The sequence below is a fragment of the Vidua chalybeata genome, chromosome 4 (genome assembly GCF_026979565.1).
Source record: "Vidua chalybeata isolate OUT-0048 chromosome 4, bVidCha1 merged haplotype, whole genome shotgun sequence".
Lineage (NCBI taxonomy): Eukaryota > Metazoa > Chordata > Aves > Passeriformes > Viduidae > Vidua > Vidua chalybeata.
Window position 1 is genome coordinate 33,517,062 of NC_071533.1, and position 19,200 is coordinate 33,536,261.

General features: G+C 42.7%; 2 protein-coding genes across 2 annotated transcripts in view; one reads left to right on the forward strand and one right to left on the reverse strand.

Moving 5' to 3' along the window:
* The first annotated feature begins 966 nt into the window (after positions 1–966).
* On the forward strand, positions 967–4,847 carry RASL11B (RAS like family 11 member B). The gene is made up of 4 exons (XM_053940289.1): positions 967–1,117; positions 1,210–1,266; positions 2,385–2,461; positions 3,294–4,847. Exons 1-4 carry the CDS (start codon positions 994–996, stop codon positions 3,759–3,761), a joined length of 726 nt encoding a protein of 241 aa, XP_053796264.1. The 5' UTR covers positions 967–993; the 3' UTR covers positions 3,762–4,847.
* Positions 4,848–6,334: 1,487 nt separating this feature from the next.
* Positions 6,335–19,200, reverse strand: part of SCFD2 (sec1 family domain containing 2) — a 189,868-nt gene continuing 177,002 nt past the window's right edge. Inside the window, exons 7-9 of the mRNA XM_053940280.1 lie at positions 17,003–17,137; positions 11,681–11,800; positions 6,335–7,994 (exon numbers count right to left, since the gene is read on the reverse strand). Of these exons, the coding sequence (XP_053796255.1) occupies positions 7,902–7,994; positions 11,681–11,800; positions 17,003–17,137 (348 nt within the window). The 3' untranslated portion in view covers positions 6,335–7,901. The remainder of the gene's footprint in view (positions 7,995–11,680; positions 11,801–17,002; positions 17,138–19,200) is intronic.

Consider the following 19,200-nt stretch of genomic DNA (forward strand, 5'->3'; position numbering starts at 1 on the left):
CCATCTATTTATTTTAAACTGCACCTATGAAACAATTTTCCCCCCTCTATGACCATAGTAACCTTACAATACATCCACTACTCACAAAGCCAATCCACCATCACCTCTGGTGTTGGCCTGGTGGCTGGCAAGGACAGCAGCTCCTCTCTTGCACCCAGCACTGCTCGCACCTCGCATGGCACGGCACGGCAAGGCAAGGCAAGGCAGGGCAAGGCAAGGCAAGGCAAGGCAAGGCAGGGCAAGGCAAGGCAAGGCAAGGCAAGGCAGGGCAAGGCAAGGCAGGGCAAGGCAAGGCAGGGCAGGGCAAGGCAAGGCAAGGCAGGGCAGGGCAAGGCAAGGCAGGGCAAGGCAAGGCAGGGCAAGGCAGGGCAAGGCAAGGCAGGGCAAGGCAAGGCAGGGCAAGGCAGGGCAAGGCAAGGCAGGGCAGGGCAGGGCAGGGCAGGGCAAGGCAGGGCAAGGCAAGGCAAGGCAAGGCAGGGCAAGGCAAGGCAGGGCAAGGCATCTGGAGGTGGGTGGCGGGAGGTGTGGGGCGGCAGGTGCGACCCAGGCTGACACGCACAGGACCGATGTAGCCGCCAGCCTGGGCACCGGTGGGTGGCTGAGCCTTTATGGACGCCGCGCGCGTTTCGGTCAGCCTGGCGGGATTTTGGGAGTAGACGGCGAAGCTGAGATCTTCGGAAAAGCTCGACCCGTCGGCTTTAGGGTGCTGCGGGTGTTTGACTCCCGACGAGCGGGGAGGTCACACACAGACACAGACTCCTCATTTCTGACATCCTTCCCCACGCACTCCACCCGAGGCGCGGGGTCCGCCGCACCCCCCGCAGCCGCTCACCGCGCCCGGCATGGGCGGAGCGCGGTTCGGGGCGGGTTTCGGGGCGTGGCAGGGCGGTGTTCGGGCGCTCTGAGTGGCTGCCAGGGGCCGGGGCGGGACGTGGGGGCGAGAAAAGGGCCGGGGGCTCAGCGGCGGTAGCTTGGGCGCGGGTCGCGGACGGGATGCGCCTGACGCAGAGCATGTGCACCATCGCCGAGTGCGCGCCCGGCGGCGACGGCCCCGCCGCCGCCCGGCCCCGCCTCGTCAAGATCGCGGTGGTGGGGGGCAGCGGCGTGGGCAAGACAGGTGAGGGGGCAGCGGCCGGGCCGGGGCGAGGCGGGTGGGGGGCCGGCAGCGGCGGAGCGCGGCTAATGGTGCCTGTCTGTGCCTGCCCGCAGCGCTCGTGGTGCGGTTCCTCACCCGGCGATTCATCGGCGACTATGAGCGGAACGCAGGTAGGCGGGCGGCGGCGCGGCTTTGTTCCCGCCGGGATGGCGGTGGTCGGGCGGGGGGAGCGCGGTCCCGGCCGCTTTGGCGCCGGCGGGTGTCTCCCCTGAGGGTGCCTGGTCTGCGGGGCCGCGGGGTGCAAGCCCTGAGAGAACCTCAGCGCTGAGCCGAGGTGCAGGTGCGGAGGGAAGAGCTCGCTCCCCCGGCAGTGCGGGGCGCTCGGCAGGTGCTGCCAGCGGCCCGAATCCCCAGGGTTCCGCGGCTGCCGGCGCCCTCAGAGCCGCTTCCCTGCCCGGTCTACTCGCAGCCCTCGGAAAGGGGCGCGCCAGCCACAGCCACATGCGATTTGTGGTCGCAGCAACTCTAGAGATGGGCTGTACTGCAAGTCTCTGGCATAATTCGCGTTATGTGGTGAAAGTACCCCCTTTTTTAAAGGAGTCTTTTAGCTAAAACAGGAAAATGTTCTGTAAACCTACTGTTGTATTATTCTCTGCAAACTGAGTGCCAGCAGCTACATGGGCTAGGCAGGGCCAGTTTTAAAGGGGAAAATGGAGAGGTGATGTTACATACCTCATTCAGTGAGTACAGTGCAGAGTCTGAACTAATGCCAGTGTAAAACACACACCTTTCTGTTGAGGAAATTACTTGAAAAAGCTAAACAAATGAAAAAAAAACAACAACTAACCCAGAAAATCTTACAGACCAGCCAACAGGGAACCAGAAAATGCATTTGTCTTAGTTTAGGGCAAATTGGGAAGAAAACCTATAAAGGGAAGCTTCACTAAATTGCGGGAATACTAAATGCAAGAAAACTGCTTTTTTATGTAACGAAAGCTGGTTATTTTGCACTCTTACCTTTATCATTCAAGATAAGACAGTCTTTAAGAGTGATTAAGTTCCAAGTTGTCTACCATTTAATGCCCAGCTTCAATACACATCAGTTCATGATTTAATCCTAAGTTTCTAGTAATATCATAAATATTGTTAACACCCAAGAAGTTATAACACTGGTTTCTTGCTTCATGAGTGGCGATATGACTTTCGCTACACAAATAATGGGCAGCAGAAGCAACATTTGTCTGTAGAGTAGTGACTGTACTTGTGAACCTGTTGGTGTTCTTGTCAGGTAATCTCTACAGCAGGCACATCCAGGTAGATGGAGAGATGTTGGCTATCCAAGTGCAAGATACTCCAGGAGTTCAGGTGAGCTAGATGCAACCATGCTACCAGAGTAGCTCTAAATGCTTGTATGTGTGCATCCCTCTGTGCAGCATCTTGTCTTTCTGTAAAGTACTTTGCTGTGTGTTTTGGAGTTTGGTGTTCTTTGTGGGAGAGGTGGTAACTTGTGTTTTAACCAGTCAAGCCAGCTGTGTTGAGAGACTGTTTCAATGAATCATTTGTTCATTGGAAGCCCATTACTTTTGAGTGGCTGAATTACTGAAGTGCTTCATTCCTGTATATTGGGAACATTAGGCACAAACCCAGAAACAATTCAGACTGGTATATGTGAAATATGGTATGTGACAAAATAAATGTCATGACCACTGCCCAACAAGCTTCATAAATGTGTATGACAAAGTGAAGTCTGCTACATTGTGGCTGTGCTCATTAGTGTGTCACAAGTTGAAGTTTTGAATGTATAGACCTCAGTAATGCTGGATTGTTGCCTTTTTGAACTGGGCAAGACTCCAGGTCTAAATGCTTCCAGCTCATATCTTTGCTTCCCCAGACTTACTGTCTAGCCAGTTAATTTCCCATTCTGTGGAACTACAAAGTCTTTCTCTGCATGCAGAACTACTCAGGTCAATTTTCCATTTGAGTATAGCAAACTCCAGTGTTAAATTCCAGCTTTTTGCAGCTGAATCAACATCTGCATTTATTCGCTATGCTCAGATTAAGTTCATACTTACCATGTGAAATCCAAATACATGTCTGAAGCTGTAAAATGCTATTTGGCTTTACAAAGTCTTGAAGACAGATTCCTTTAATCTTTTGTGAACTTCAGCTATCTAATTTGAGACCATTCATTTTTCAGATCCATGAACACAGTCTGGATTGTAATGAGCAGCTGAACAGATGCATTCGCTGGGCAGATGCCCTGGTGATTGTCTTCTCCATCACTGACTATAAGAGCTTTGAACTACTCAGTCACCTTTACCATCATGTTCGACAGCTGCATCCAGGGAACGTGGTCCCTGTTGTCATTGTGGCAAACAAAGCTGATCTCTTGCATATCAAAGAGGTGGAGCCTCAGCAGGGACTTCAGCTGGCCAATATGCTGGGCTGTACTTTCTATGAAGTATCTGTCAGTGAAAACTATAATAACGTCTTCAATGCCTTCCATCTCCTCTGTAAAGAAGTCAATAAACAGCAAATAACCAGCACCCCTGAGAGGAGAAGAACCTCTCTTATTCCACGGCCAAAATCACCCAACATGCAGGATCTGAAGAGAAGGTTTAAGCAAGCTTTGTCTGCCAAAGTGAGGACTGTCACTTCTGTTTGACATCACAGTCTACCCAATGTTTAGCTTGAGATTGAAACCTGGGATGTTTAACACTGGCACATATAGAATCCAAAGTATTGTGAAAGGAGGTTTGTTTGAGTAGCCTTTTGCATGGTAGTCTTTAAGGAGTTGCTTAAAAAAGAAACAGTATCAGATTAGAAAAGAAAAAAACCATAAAACCTCCTGAAAAAGTTCTAGTCTGCAACTTGTTGAACAGATATTTTCATTTGGAAAGGGAACTCTTCAGTAAATGAAACAATTTGCCTTTTCCCCAGTTGGACAGATTTGGCTTTCATTTGTGCAGAAACAACCTTTTTGCTGTAACTCAACTTGAGCAGGGAAATACCCTGAACTGCAGGTCCTTGTTCAGAAGTAACCACTTGAGTTTTGTTCTCACATGGATGAAGGACAGCATGATGCAACTGTTTCATTTTATTGCACAGTAGAACTGTTTTTTTTCTGTGTATTTCAAAACAAATAAGCAAACATCAAATGGTTCTGTAAAAATATGTGTAAAATAAGTGGGCAGAACGGAGCACCAAGACTGTAAACAATGGTCCTTTTATTATTTACTAGCCATGTTATTGCTGACAACTTGACCTCTTTGTATGCAAAGCTATTGTCCACAGGGTGTAAACATATCCAATTACAAACAACTCTTTTTTTGTCCTAAAAAAGTACTTTCCCGACTAAATTCAACATGGAGCTTCTGAGGAATGTGTGTGGAGTGATAGTCTAATACAGATGCCATTCTAAGACATCCTTCTCTCTTTCCTGTGTGCAGTAAGCACAAAAAGAACAAAAGGTGTGAAGCATGGCTGGCTCCAGGCAATGAAGCTGATGGCTTGTTCTGAGCTGAGCCAGGCCCTCTTCTTTCTTAAACACATGGCAGATTATATAAATACTTTTTTTTTAATATTGAGCCAATGGAGTTCAGAGCCTAAGGGCCTTATACACATGCACTTTAAAAAGCCAGTTGTGCTTTTGTTTAAACTATAATTTATTTATTTTGTGTACAGTTACTCCTCCTAGGGAGTGGACTTTTCATTCTCACTGCCTGGTTCAACATTAAATTTTTGAATTGCATGTTTCCTTGTGTATTCTTTGGGGGTGAGAAACAAGGAGAAACAACCAGTGAGATGTTGAGACAAAGTAATAGCTTTCTTAAGGTAGTTAACATATGCTGTAGAAACAGCAAGGTGTCCTTTCCTGCTTATGCTCTTGCTTTATTAGCATAAACCACAGGGGTTGTGCTCTCACAAGTGCTTTACAACTTCCTTTTAAGAAATTCTTGTAGGAGAGGAGCTAAATAAGGCAAAGACCTGTCAAATTAAAATAGGATTCATTTGTCAAAAATATTTTGGTCTTAAATGAGAAAGGAATGGTGTGAGGTAGGTCAAAACCTGAAAGAACATGGATTCTACATGACTGCCACTTTTAAAAAAAAAATTATATTTTGAGCTATATCACCATAAAGAACTTAATCAAATTGCAAGCCTTCATCTACCTTGTTCATGTTTAAAGTAGCTTTAATAAAAGCCTTCCTGAGGAGAATGTTTGTGCTGGAGCTGATGCTAGGCTGATGACCATACAGGCTCACCTTGTTAGCACACAGCTGCAATTAGTGATGCAGGGAAACTTTGACAGGGTCATGCTGATGATAATTTTTTGCACCACGAGTTACTAGCCTAGTGACTTAGGATTGAAGTTGCAAACAAAACTGAGCTTCCCCTTCCACTCAGAGGTTATACCAAATAGTGCTTAGCTTATTAATAGAGAAGTAAATCAATTTCCCAAGAGTAGCTTTATGTTTTCTCTTCTTTTTGCCTTCTGAGTATTGCTAGGTGTGGCAGGCAGAGGACTCAGACACTCTTGCACCTGCCTGTGCAACTTTGTACTGTTTCTGCTCATATGGGACCGGCAGGAGACCCCTCATCCCTTGACCTTTTACCCAAGCACAGGGTCCATGTAGCTGCTACAGCTATTTCCTACATATGAGCTTACTATTGCACTAGGGCCACTGGAAAGACTCCACTGTACTTTTGGTCTATAAGTACTTAATATGAGATGGTGGCTGAGTTCCAGCATCAATTACCACAGCTGTGGCCCCACAGGCCGAGAAGATTCCTCCCAAGTGTGTGTGGGCCTGGAAAGCTAGTGTCTGTCTCAGTCAAAGGAGCTACTTGACCCAGAGGAAGTGCAAGATCACTGGTGTCTGCTTAGACTCACCCTCTGCCTTTTCCATACAGTAGGTCTTTAGATGGCCAAGTCAGAGACCTGAAGACATTTGATGAAAGAGAGTTCAGGGAGTGCAGACCACAACCAGCAGCCTCCATCAGCTCAGGAAAGCAGCAGCATCTCAGAGGTGTGAGTAGCTGAGCTCAGCAATGGCCACTGAACATAGGCAAGCCTTTCTGCTATGAGCAGAGTTTAGGAAATATTCTAGGACCAAGACAGACGGTCTAGATTCCTAGGGGCAATCAAATAATGCAAAAGTAAAAGAGATTGCAGGAATATGCAGTTCTGGCATGTGTAGCTCTGCATACTAGGAGAAAAGGAGTAGACAGATCAGGTTTGGCATTGCGAGAGCATTGCTTTATTGATTACAGAATTTATGAAACAACCATATTCTAAGAAAGATTGAACAGTACAGAATGACAGAAAAACCAAGAGACCAACTACTTGCTTTCCAGTTGCTCTATTCAAACTATTCCTTGAGCTTTTAATATTGCAATCTCATAGCATTTCTCATTTTTTATAGCACAAAGTTCCATTCTATAGTCATTCTTATAAATTTCTCTTCCATAGAGGCTACATTGTCCATGCTTTATAATCAGTCCACTGTTTCTTTCCAGCCAGTCAAAATTGAACTTAAACCAAAATGCACCCTTTTCTGAATACCATTATAAACATTTAGGAGAACTAATGCTAGCTAGTGAACAAAATTTATAAAAACTATTTCCCATTTAATCTACTCCTTTGGCATAATAAAGAATGCCATGATAGAGTGAATGTCACTTAATTTCACATACTCATTTCAGTGTAAGCTGTAGTTGTGGCATTACTTGGATGAAGGAAGAGGATGCAGCTTTAGAGCGCTACCATTTTATGTTACAATTTGGAAATCTTGGTGCTATATGCAATTAAAATCTCTATTGGCTGCTACTCTTTCATCATATATTGTAGCAAAGTTTAATAAAGAAAAATTACATAACTGAATTTGATTGCAGCTATTTCATGATCATAAATTAAAAATAAAAGCAGTTTTCTAACCATGCTGTTCAGATATCTAGCTCAAGAAAGAATCTGTGCTGTGGCCTCTTGAAAATGGGATCATGCCCTTTTTATTTTTTTCTTCTTTCTTTTTCAAATGCATGTGAAGGGAGGATTCTTTTGGGGTTATCATCAAACTATCACAGCCCATATGGCCTCCTGTGTAAATCTACAGAGATGTGTGCCGTCAGAAACTGCCTTTTCTTCTGGGACTGTGTGTGGAGAAACTAGAGCACAAAATGGAAAGCTGAGAGAGAAGCAGCCATGTAACCCAGCTCTTGAGTCTGGCTCTGCTTCCCTGCCTCTAACAGGCCTGCTGAAAGAGCATCGCCAGGCTGCGAGCTGCTGTGCCAGCTAAATCAGGGCTGTGTTCCATGATCTCTCTGGAATGAGGAACAAAGTAAGAGTAAAGGCTGTTTACATTGTATAAGGCACACGTTTTGCAAGGTAGCATGACAGAGGGTGGATTTTGCTAGCCTCGCACTCCCTCAGCAGCATTTCCCACCAGCAAGCCCAGCAAAACCATCAGGAAAAATGGTACTGCTTGGGGAGTGCAAATTGTGCATCCTTTGCTAGGGAATTACTACAAACAATCACTCTCACCATGCTGAGTGAGGCTGGCAGTGATTCAGCACTGCACAGTGCTGTCGTCAAGGAGGGGAGGTTTGTTGTCGGACAACTGGACCATTTTGAAGAGCTGCCCATGAGCTGCAGGTGTTCCCTTGCAGCCAGATACCCAGCTGTTTCACCTGGAGCTGTAATTGCGGCAGTTGATGCATCCATTTTTGGAGGGCTATTGAGAAGAGTGACAGAGCAGGGATTTGATGTTTCCAGGCAAGGCACTCATCTTCTCCACAGCCTCTCCCGTCAGATACGAGCATCAGGCTGGAGACGGTCTGAGGCAAACAACAACTCAACAGCACTGTGTGGTGTCAGGAGTACAGAGGAGAGCACAATTACCTGAAAGAAGGGGAACAAGAAGCAACAAGTCAAACTGAAAGGGATTGAGACAGTACTAATGAGCCATAGATAGTAACTGTTTGCTTTACCCAGCTCTAGGCAGGCTGTCTGCTTCTGGTGTTTACTGATAGAGCAATACAACTTGTCCAGCAGAACTGTCTGCTTGCTAATAACTGTAGTTAAATCGCTTTAAGGAGCATAATGACTGCTAGGATTGTATGCTTAATGAATGTGTGCTTTGACACATTTCTACCCACATTTTACCTGGTGATTTATTGTGACTGCCAGTGCATTTACTGTGAGGCACCAGCTGATGAAGCCGTGGTTTCCTCTCCTACAGCACAGATTTGGGTCATGCCTGTTTCCCCTCAGATGAGAAGTGCCTGCTGCAGGAAGCCAGACTGCTGGTTCTAAACCATCTTTTCAGACCAGGCAAAGGCTGTTCTGCACATCCAACCTTGAGCACTGTCAGATGTTATCACTTTGGTTTCTTCCAGTTTTTAATCCCAGACAGATCTGATGAATGAAACCATCGCTCACTACAACCATGATACACATCCTGCTAGGTGCAGGTATCTGTTTTCCCTAAGTGAAAACCGGTATATAATTATGTGGTGTGAAGGCTTCTCTGCAGAGTAAAGCTATCATCCAGGAGTGAGTGTGTACACTTGCTGTGAGGAGCTAACCCAGGGTTAAAATCATAGGACACTGCTCTTACTGAGCCCCAAATTTAGCAGTGTCCGTAGGGTCAGGATTGTAGGCAGGGATCTGGGGGCAGATTTAATCATACTAGCTCACTTGACAATGAATTTGCTTCTTCAGTGCAAAACCAAAGAGAGGAAGCACGAACATCAACAACAGAGTATGTGTGTCCATCTACTGCAGCAGCTATCAAATGCCTTGTGCTGTCCGTCATGTAGCTTAAGTATGTGGTAATGCTGCATTTCAACTTTTTTTGTTGTTCTTTCTTTCATCTTTTCACTTCAGATACTGAAAAGATCCCTTCTGTATTGGTGATAGCCTCCCCCTCACTTCTCCTCTTCCCTTGTCCTCCCACACAATCTGCAGCAAACTGACACTGATTACCTCTTCCTTCATAAGCCTGAAAAAGTCTCTGTAACTTGCAGATGCCAAAGTTGACACTGTCTTACTTATGTTACATGAGAATCAGACTATAGTACAGTATGTGCTCATCTTATTATCATGCAGCTTAACTCTGAAAAACACGAAGGGACATGTTACTAAAGTTTTTTTAGTGTACAAGCCAAACATCAACAACAGCCAATGACAGATAAAAGCAATTTCTTCTTGGAGTCCTACCACTGAATCCTCAGGGGATTTGCACAACAAATAGCAAGCCCAGAGAGAAAAATGGGATCTGCAACTTTAATGTCTCAGAAAAGATGCTTGAATACAGCAGGACTTCTCCTTTCCCTCCAGTATCTCGAAGGGCTTGTTGAGGGGGATAAATGTGAATGTTTGTTCTTTCATTTTTACAGAGGAGAATTGCCCAGATAAGTCATGTCCATCTCTTCTTCAGGCAGCTCTCTTCAGGATAGTCCTTTGCAGACCTTTTCCTTGTTCCGTACTCCATGCCTGTCTTTCACGCTTCACCTGAAGGGCTATCTCCTCCTAGTGGCAGCCAAGGTGGAAGAGCCAGGAGCTCCCATCCTGACCCACTGAACTCCAATGAGAAGTTTCCCCCCAGCACAGCTGAAGGCAGGGAAGGATGCAGCTAACATCTAAAGGTGCATCTGAAAGTTTATCAGTCTGCTGGCCTCAGCCACGACCTCAGCCATGATGGTTGTGCATGTTGTAGAAAGGGAGGGAGAAACATTCTCTCATGCTCTTTCCCTTTTATTACTCTCCTGATTAAAGCAGAAAAAGAGAAGTAATTTTTTTCCTTCAAAAATAGGATACTTCTCACTAGTTATGGGGAGCTGTTTACCACCATCCAAAACCAAATGTTGCATAGGAAACACTGTATTTCTTTGTGCTTCTCCATGAGAAATAAAATTGTCATTCAGATTCAGATGCAGAGCAGTTCTGTGGATGGTAACATGTGTCTCTTATTCCACATTTAAATGTCATTTGCTTCAATTCCAAACAATTGCTGAAGTAATCAGCACACCCTGTCAGTTTTTCTTCAATTACTTTACTCAATTTTTGTACTTACACATTTCTCCATTTTTCCAAGAGACAGTAATTAGTATAAATGTTAGTGCTTTGTTTGACTGGAATGGATTTGGAAGGCCAGTGTTTCCCTGAAGCCTGAACCTGACTGCCTAAACAGCACAAAAAGGCTCTGTTAAACCCTGGCTTGAGTTAGATAAATGCCTGGCTTTTTGAAAAGAAAATAATCCTAAACAGGTGGTGCATATTCACAGCTATAGTGCAGAAATCCAGGTAAAGCCAACAAACTTACAAACATTTTTTTTGTGAGAGATTTGCACAACTGCTTAGTTTCTTCTTTCTCTTCCTCCTCCCGCCTCTCCCCCGAAGTTCCTTCACCTCTAACACAGCACATTTTGGATAAAGGGCAAGATGCAGTAAAAGCTTAAAATGCTTTAGGAATCTGCCTCAGAGGGTGACCTGCTGCCAGGGTTAAGCCAAAGCCAAGCAACACCAGATCCCATGTCACCACTGTCAAGCCTTAAGTCCATCTAGAAAGCTAGTTGAAAATCTCCCTGCATAGTTTTCAACCAACTCAGATGTTAACCCTCTGTTTATCTTTCAGGGTATCTTAATACATTCTGTGTGTGGATTAACTTGTCCATCAGTGTGTCACAACTCAATTCCCCTCCAAGAAGGAAAATATAATTTGCTATTTTGAGGAGATTAGCAGCAGACTAATGGGGAAGAAATGTGTTATCAGATTAAAAAAAAACCCTGCTAAAATGGTACTCCATCTTACAAAATACTGCTTGAGACTGCCTTGCAAAGACAACTGAACATGGAAACACATGTCAAACTGAGGGGCTGCTTTGCCTTTGGTTGGTTTCATTTTGCTAATGATTTCTCACTAATCAAAACCACCTTCCATAGGAATTGAAAACAAGATGTTTACAAGCCACCCTGGAAACCAGAGTTATGTTTATGATGCAGCTGGTTACACAGCACTTTAGAGGTTTTGTATTATCTTACGTATCTGCAGTACTCAACAGACACCTAATTGGTCCTCCACAATTAATGATGATTTAAAAAATCTCAGGTACCACCAGAGCTCACCCATCTTCCTCCTCCTCACCATTGCGTGCCTGCAGGATTACCACTGCTACGTCACTAGGTGGTACCCAGGCTCCTGAGTACCCCTGCACTACGTCCTGTAGATGGACAGCCAGGGACCCTGTAGCTTTTTGGACAGCAAATGTTTCTTTTTATAAAGAATAGGAAGCAACTAATCTCTTGAGACACTATGGAAGCTCCTTCAAATTAATGCCAGTCTATTCTGAACTCTCCAACCTGAGTTTGAACTTTTGTTGCTGACTATAATGTGAAAAAACAGACCCTTGGTGCCTGAATACTTGTGCCTACAGATGTTTCACAGCACAATCCTATCATCATTCCTGCCCATATGGCTGTGGCTTTCTGTAGGTTTGGTACCAGCGCTATAGGGAACACTATTTGATTGTTCCTTATTGTTCCTATTGTTTGGATAGGAACTGTACTCTTAGAGCTGTTTGTACCTGGGTACCAGGTTTGCGTGTTGCCACCAAATCCTTCACCATTTTGACCTCGGAGACGGACACTCCTCCAACCATAAAGATGATCAGAAGAGGATGATCACCAGGGTGAGGGCGATTCACCTGCATAATGAAGAAAAGCATTATTTGTACTCGTTTCATCCAGGTCCATCCTGGGAGTGATCAGCTCCCTAAGTGGCTAGAGGAAGATCCAAGAGGAAGCTCAGAAAGAAATATTCATGGAATGCTGTAGCAGCTGAGAGGGAAATCAATGAGGATGAAGCCCAGTTAGAGCTAATTAATTTTTCCGGGGAAATAAAATCTCCATGCATTCCCCTGAAACCTGTGGGAGTTTCTCCTGAAGTTTCCAAGTTTCTCCCTCCATTCCTTCTTCATTACTTTCCTCCCTTTCCCAGAGAGGGAGGAGAGTACTTGGGTGGATGTTTACTTTGGATACACATACACAGGAGACTTCAGGGAATGAGGGGTAAATTACTACCCAGTAGAAGCAAGGAGTCCAGCCTAAACATGCTGGAATCCCTGCCTGAGGTCAACATGGAAAAGAATTTTATACAATGTGTTTTCACTGGTGCGGTGAATAATCTTTTACAATTCATCCAATAAAAATAAATAAGGTCCATTATAGTATAAAATCAGTTTACAGCTTGTTTCAATTCAGAGTTTTCAATGCTTCTATGACTACCTTGTAACTAATATAGAGAACCTTTAGCTCCAAGAAAATACTTGTTTCATTTTTCCTCAATTATCTTTAAAATGGCACAAATATCCCACTTCAGTTAAGACCTCATAATTAATTTTAAGCATGAAGGTGATGCTTTACATCAGTTCCCTCTTAGCTACTTCTAGAAGTTTGATAACTTTGCTGTTTCCTAGCAAACTGTCTCCTTCTTGAGAAAACACACTCCCCTGACACTACCTTGATCCAGTCTTTGGGAGGGATGTCAACAGAGCCCATGCAATTGCTCTTGTCACATCACCCTGGAACATGAAACACTCCAAATGTTCGGTTCTGAAAAGTGACAAAACAGTTTAATTCCTTTTTAGACTCTCTGCCTCCTTTCCTTGTGTGAGTGCAGGCTTTTAACAGCATTCACTCGACAGAATGGAACTGGTGTCAAGCCATGATTGGGCAGAGCAGGGTTCCTTTGCTTTCCTCACCACAGCAGCTTGCTTTGATCCTTGTGGCTCCAGATCCTGGGGGTACAGCTCCTCTTCTTTTCCTTATTGTGGTTTTCCTATATTTAGCCTTTTGGCACTTTTTCATCCTGCAGGTCTGTCAGGCTTTCTGTCTGGTAACCTTCAGCAAGGACTCTTCCTTTTGAAGCCAGCACAGGGAGATGCCATGCTCTCTCTCCAGGCTAGCTGGCTTTGATTACATGGGGATGGTTCCCTGTTAAATGCTGCTCCCTAGACAAGGAGCTCTTGAATTCCTGAGCATTTGAAACTAGTACAAAAGCCTTAGACAGATGTATTAGTGAGCTGAGTATTTGCATACTGGGTATTTATTCTCTTACTCTCTGACTTTGTTGATAGCATATATACTACAATTCCACAGCACTGGAACAGGCTTGCCAGGAAAGTGGTCACAACACCATGCCTGCCTGGATAATACCCTTGGGCACATAGTGTGATACTTGGGAATGGTGCTGTGCAAGGCCAGGAGCTGGACTCAATAATCCTTGTGGGTTCCTTCAAATTCAGAATATTCTGTGATTCTGGGATTCTATGATTCCTAAAATCTTTCCTAGCAAAAACAAACTCATAATAAACATGCATGTAGAACATCGGGCACACTGAAAGGAGACCTAGTATAAGACTTGGAAAACATGAGCTTTCAGGATAATGCTAAAGAGAAAATGTCTTGACAAATAATTTCCTTCAGTCAAAATAACCTAGATCCAAACACATGGTGCCTATATAAAACTTACTATTTTTCAGAAGACTAAAGTTCAAACCACAAATTCCAGAAATGTGTATTAAAAATACTATTAGGCATGCAAACTCTAAATTAAATTAAAACAGAAATGAAAAGGGTCTTGGAATCTGTTATTTTGTTATGCTATGTGTAATTGTTTTGAAGGAGGACAGTACTTTGGGTACAAAATATTTGGCTGTGTTGAGAATGCAAGTTTCTGCCAAGTTTGTTTTTTCTTGTTTGATAATACAACCACCCAAGACTCTCTCTTTTGAAGGAACTGGCTGCATGTAGCTAAACACAACTTATTCCAGTGATAGAGAAGAACTGAAATGGATTGCAACAAAAGCAATGGGTATCTTCTGGGATCCTTCTACAGTTCGGTTGATTTGGGACATTTCCACTGCCTGTGAATTTACTGTGAAATCTGAATTTTGCCAAAACCCCCAAGTTAAAGTCACTTTCATTTCAAAATGCCATGCATTAAAATAAAATTCAGAGAGCTATCTCAAGCAATTAAAAAGATTAACCAAAAACCCCTCAAAACCATTATGTTGACATGAAAGAGCCCAAAGGAAGGGGGTGATGGTGCCCTGAGCCAGCAGTGTCTCTGTAGGACATCAGGGCCTCTCCCCAGCTCTGAGCTCACTACACAGGGTATGCTCAGGATGCTGGTGGTCAGAGGGCTCTTTGCTGGTGCATGTGTCTGTGTGGAGGAGAGACAGGAGGAGGAGGTGGTTAAACAGGATAGCAGTGGTCAATAAAACTCTAAAACTGAAACAGGGTCAATAAAACTTTGAAACAGGAAGGTATTAGAGGACAAAATACAGTTTTTTTTTTTCTGAGGAAAGTAAGCAAAAACAATTGTTATTGTTCTGTAACCCACCCAACAAAAACAGCAGCACTGATGACTCTGGTATTTGTGACCAACCAGAAACCAATTAATAGCTCATATATTAATAAGCTCATATTAATAAGCTCAATAACTGGAAAAAGGAAAACAATCACCAGAAACTAGGCTGCTGTGTAGGGCACTTGGTATCAATGATAGCAAGCTCAGATGATCCTAAAACACATGTCATCTAGAGCAGTAGTCAAAACAGGAATCCTTGAAGCAGGGGGGCTTTTTCCCTTCACCATCCCTTAGCTTCAAAACAAACATATCTGCCAGACAAACAACTTCTGAATGAAACAACTTCTTTAAATGTCTGTCCTGAACTAACACACCTGAGGCAATCACCAAAGTATTTTTATGTGAGTTGGCATTTATATTCAGGCATTGAGAAAGAAACAAAAATAAGGAAGCTCACAAAATAATTACTGTGCTGATGGTGTGATTGTGTCAGAAATACAGGCTGGTCAGACAGTCATTCAGGCAAAAATTGAGCACATGCCAGCAAGCCAGGCTACAAACTAGGGAGCAAGCATGGACACATATTTGTGAAGTATATGATGATACTTATGAAATGTTTACCCAACACAAAGTTCACTTGCTCATCTTTTAAATATTCCTTATAGTAGGATATTTGTCTTACCAGGAAAGATGCACTTACAGGCACATATTGCCATAACTACTTACGTCTCTCTTTCACACACATCCCCACCCACACCCCCCTTCTAAAAGGACAGATTAGTCTTCAAACTAGTTAAAAGTGTCAATGTTACCATCTAACCATTTAGGCCTTCTGAAGTCCTTATATTATTCTTTTTTTCCCCTTTTTAAGATTAAACTATATTTGTGCTTAAAAATTCTGCGATAAACAAATACAATGAAATCAATAGAATTATGAAAATTACTGGTAAATGAAACCAATAATTAAAAAAAAATACTTGGGTGCAACAGCCTGGTTACTTTTTTGATAGTGGAATGTGTTTTTAACTCTATTATTTTTGGAGTGTTGGCATAAATTTTTCAGTTTTGACACAAGAATGGAGATATATTGGGTCACTTTTTCTATAGGTATCCTCTGTTGTCTTAGGGCTTTATCATTAGCTTTGAAGAGCTGAGAATTTAAATTTAGGAACTTAACTGGATGTATTTTGGAAATCCATTTCAACTGTGGAAACAGATTCCTGAAGACAAGCACTGGATTTTAGGCTTACTTGATTACGTGCTCAGTATTAGCTTTCTTTGCAATAACAGAAAAATAACTGTTATTCTGATACTGGGTTCTAGAATAGTACCAACACAACAGTCAAAACTATTTTTGTTACCTGACTTTAAATGCAGGTCTAGCAGGAATTTTCACAAAGGAGAAAAAAAAATTATTTTCTATTACCATAGAATCACAGAATCAAATTGGAAGGAGTCTTTGTTGCTCATCTAGGTCACCTTCCTGCCCAAAGCAGGGCCAACTTCAAAATTATATCAGGTTGCTCAGGGCTTTGTTTGGCCAATATTTGAATATCTCAGAGAGGGAGAATTCTCTGGACTTAATCACTCTTCCTGTTAGAATTTTTTTCCTTTATACAACTGGAATTTCCCTTGCTACAGCTTGTGTCCACTGCCTCACACAATTTGCTGATGTCTCTTCCATGTGGAGGGGTGGTGGTGGTGAAACTGAAGGAAAACCACCAGGCACAGTACTGAAATGTACTGTACTCATAACCATAGTATTGCTGTGGTTTGATGTGAATTTAGGGTTGTTTTCAAAGGAGAATTCAGGATATGCAGTAAAACAAGGCTGAATGTACAATATGCTGGCTACTCCACACTTCAACTCTGTAAATATTTAGCGGACACTTAGCATGGGCTAATTTGTAAGACAGAGTAAATTCTTGTAGAATGACTGTCTTAAAACATGCTAAGAGGATCCTCAAAGAAATTCCTAACTTACAGGCTTCCTTCCTCCCCCTATGGTACAAGTTGAGCCATATCAAATTATAGAAAAGGTATTGAATACGGAGCTCCTCCTTCATCCCCTGTGAGACCAGATTGTTCATACTTACTTCTCTCCTATCTCAAGGCTGCTGAGTGTCCTTAAAGTCCTTTGATGAGGTGCCATGTGGAATGTCTTTTGGAATGCCAGGTAGGTAATAGGAACTGACACACACTTATCAATTTGTTTGTTGAGTGCCTCTGAAGAGCTCTAAAAGCTATGTGAGTTAGGACTTCCCTGTAGCAAAGCTACATTGCCTCTTCCCAGATATATCATACTTATTTTGGTGTCCACCACGACCCTTATTTAGATGTTCAGTCTGCTCCATTCCTCTTGTTTTGTTCAGCAGGTGCTCCCTGGCTGCACTGTACCTGCAATGTGATGCCTCAAGCTATTCCCAGCCCCCCTTCAAGGATTTAACTGCTGAACAGTATAATAAAATCAGCTACTGCTGCATGATGCTCTGACCTCAGGAAAATCTTACAGATGAGCTTGGGAAGGCTAGTTTACCTTCATGAACATGCTGAATCCAGTTTTAAGGAGATCAGTGAGGCCTGATGAAATATGCTCAATATCAACAGGATCAGGCCGATCGGGATTACAGACCTCTTCCACTACCTGTTTCAGCAGAGGTTTGTAAGAAGCCTGCACAAAGAGAAAAATGTATTGTGAGTAAACCTGTTTAGACTCAGTGCAACCATGATTCTAAATATTTTATTTCTGTTAAAGGTTACAGAAATAATTATCCTAGAAATGAAAGCATTCAGAGACGTGACCTTGACTGCAGATGGTGTGCACCAGCACAACATTAGACTGAAAAGATTGGAAGAGAGCCACACATTTACTCTGCCACATGTGTATTATATCAGTAAAGAGAGACAAGGAAGAAAGGGGGGGACTTTTACTTTCTCTTGAATCTTTTTGGAGCTAATACAGAAATGGATAACCATACAGATGAGACTCTGTTGCCCATTGTGCACCCAGATCTCATTCCCTTTCTAATGATCTAACAAACACCTAAACAGGGAATTTTTTTTAAAATTACCCACTCCTGCCTTATTCCAAATGTCATGTCCCCACTGTAGTCTGGATTCCAGCAGGGAAGGGTAGAGGCCAACCTGCCTGTTTGTCCCTCGTGGGAGAGCAGAGCTAAGGGAGTCCCTGTTAGTCCTTTAGCTTCTATGGCTGTGACACTCCACATAATACTTCCACCTATGGAAGACTGCTGAAAAACAGGCCAAACAACCCCACCATTACCATGAATGTCAGAGCTTCAGAGAAGTTAGGAGCTAGGAGAAGTGGAAAATGTAACGGTACAAATGGCCATCATACTGGGAGGTTTACTCCCAAAGGATCAACCTTGTATCCTCTTCAGGATCCACAAACCCAGCCTGAAAATGAAGTAGCCTAATAATCTCCACATTCCAATACTAAGGTTTAAATCACTCTGACATGCTGAAAAAATTTTGAAGATAAAACTTTATGAACCAATGGAAAGATCTTTAATGAAAATTCAAGCTTACTTGGTTTACAGATGGAGCTTTGTTTTACTGCTTTTAACTTTTCCCAAACTGCAACAGAACACGGTCATTTCAGAAAGTGCAACCATCTTAGAAAATGAGCAGCTTTAAAATTAGCACACTTATTTGGCTTTGGGACTACCCCAGGTATATATCATCCCTTAGACTACTTAGGGAAATCAAGTGCAATGTCATTAATTTTGCAAAGATGATATCTACAAGAGACATATTGCAAGATAATAGTAAAAATGGATGGAAAATAAAACACAAACCACTTGGCTTGAAACTAAAATTTTCTGGAGTCATTAAAGACATGTTTTTCATCCAACACTTTAGAGTGAGAAACAAAGCTTACAGTTTTTTAATACAATGCTGTCAACAAAGATATATACAGCTCATCTAGTTCTTCTCACAACATGTGCATAATTTTTAGTTGAGCCAACAAAGCAAATTACAGCAGACATGAGCTGCAGGATCTTTTAGAACATGTCAAGATTTCTGTCAAATCTAGTCACGCAATAAACAACTGTTTGAAAATACACATGCAGGCATGAAGTCCTATTTATAAAAATCTGTTTAATATCTTCATAGATGAGGAACAGAAAAACATTAGGAATGAAATATTTTTGGAGCAGAGATCAAATCACAGTTTAACAGAGAGGCTTACTCCACAATATTAAAGGAAAAACATCATCTGACTGAAATGAAAAATAAAATTCAGACAAAACTATCTACTCAAAAGACATCAAAAATTAGCTATGATTTTGCATGTCTGAATTTTCAGCACCAAAACTCGGTGCCCTTCAAAACAACCCAGTCAGACTACACAGATACTAAAATACAGATAGTATGATCCCCTACCTTTTTTAAGTGCAATAGTTTCAAATTTTAAAAAATCCTTTATGACTTGAAATTAATATGCTATATTTGTAGTTTTTTTTTTTTTTTCATAAAACCCCCAAAAGCTGCATTGGTTTCTATCTCATATAATGAAACTTTTAAGCACTTTAAATTTTGGCATGCATAAATTTGTTTAAAATAGCTGTTAAAAACCTCAATAGCTATGGGACACACCCATACAAGATTATAAAGGGGAGAAGAGAGAGAAACAGAGAGACAGAGAGAATGAGGAAAGGACAGTGAGGGATGGAAGAAGGAATGGAAGATGGGAAGGAGGAAGGTAGAAAT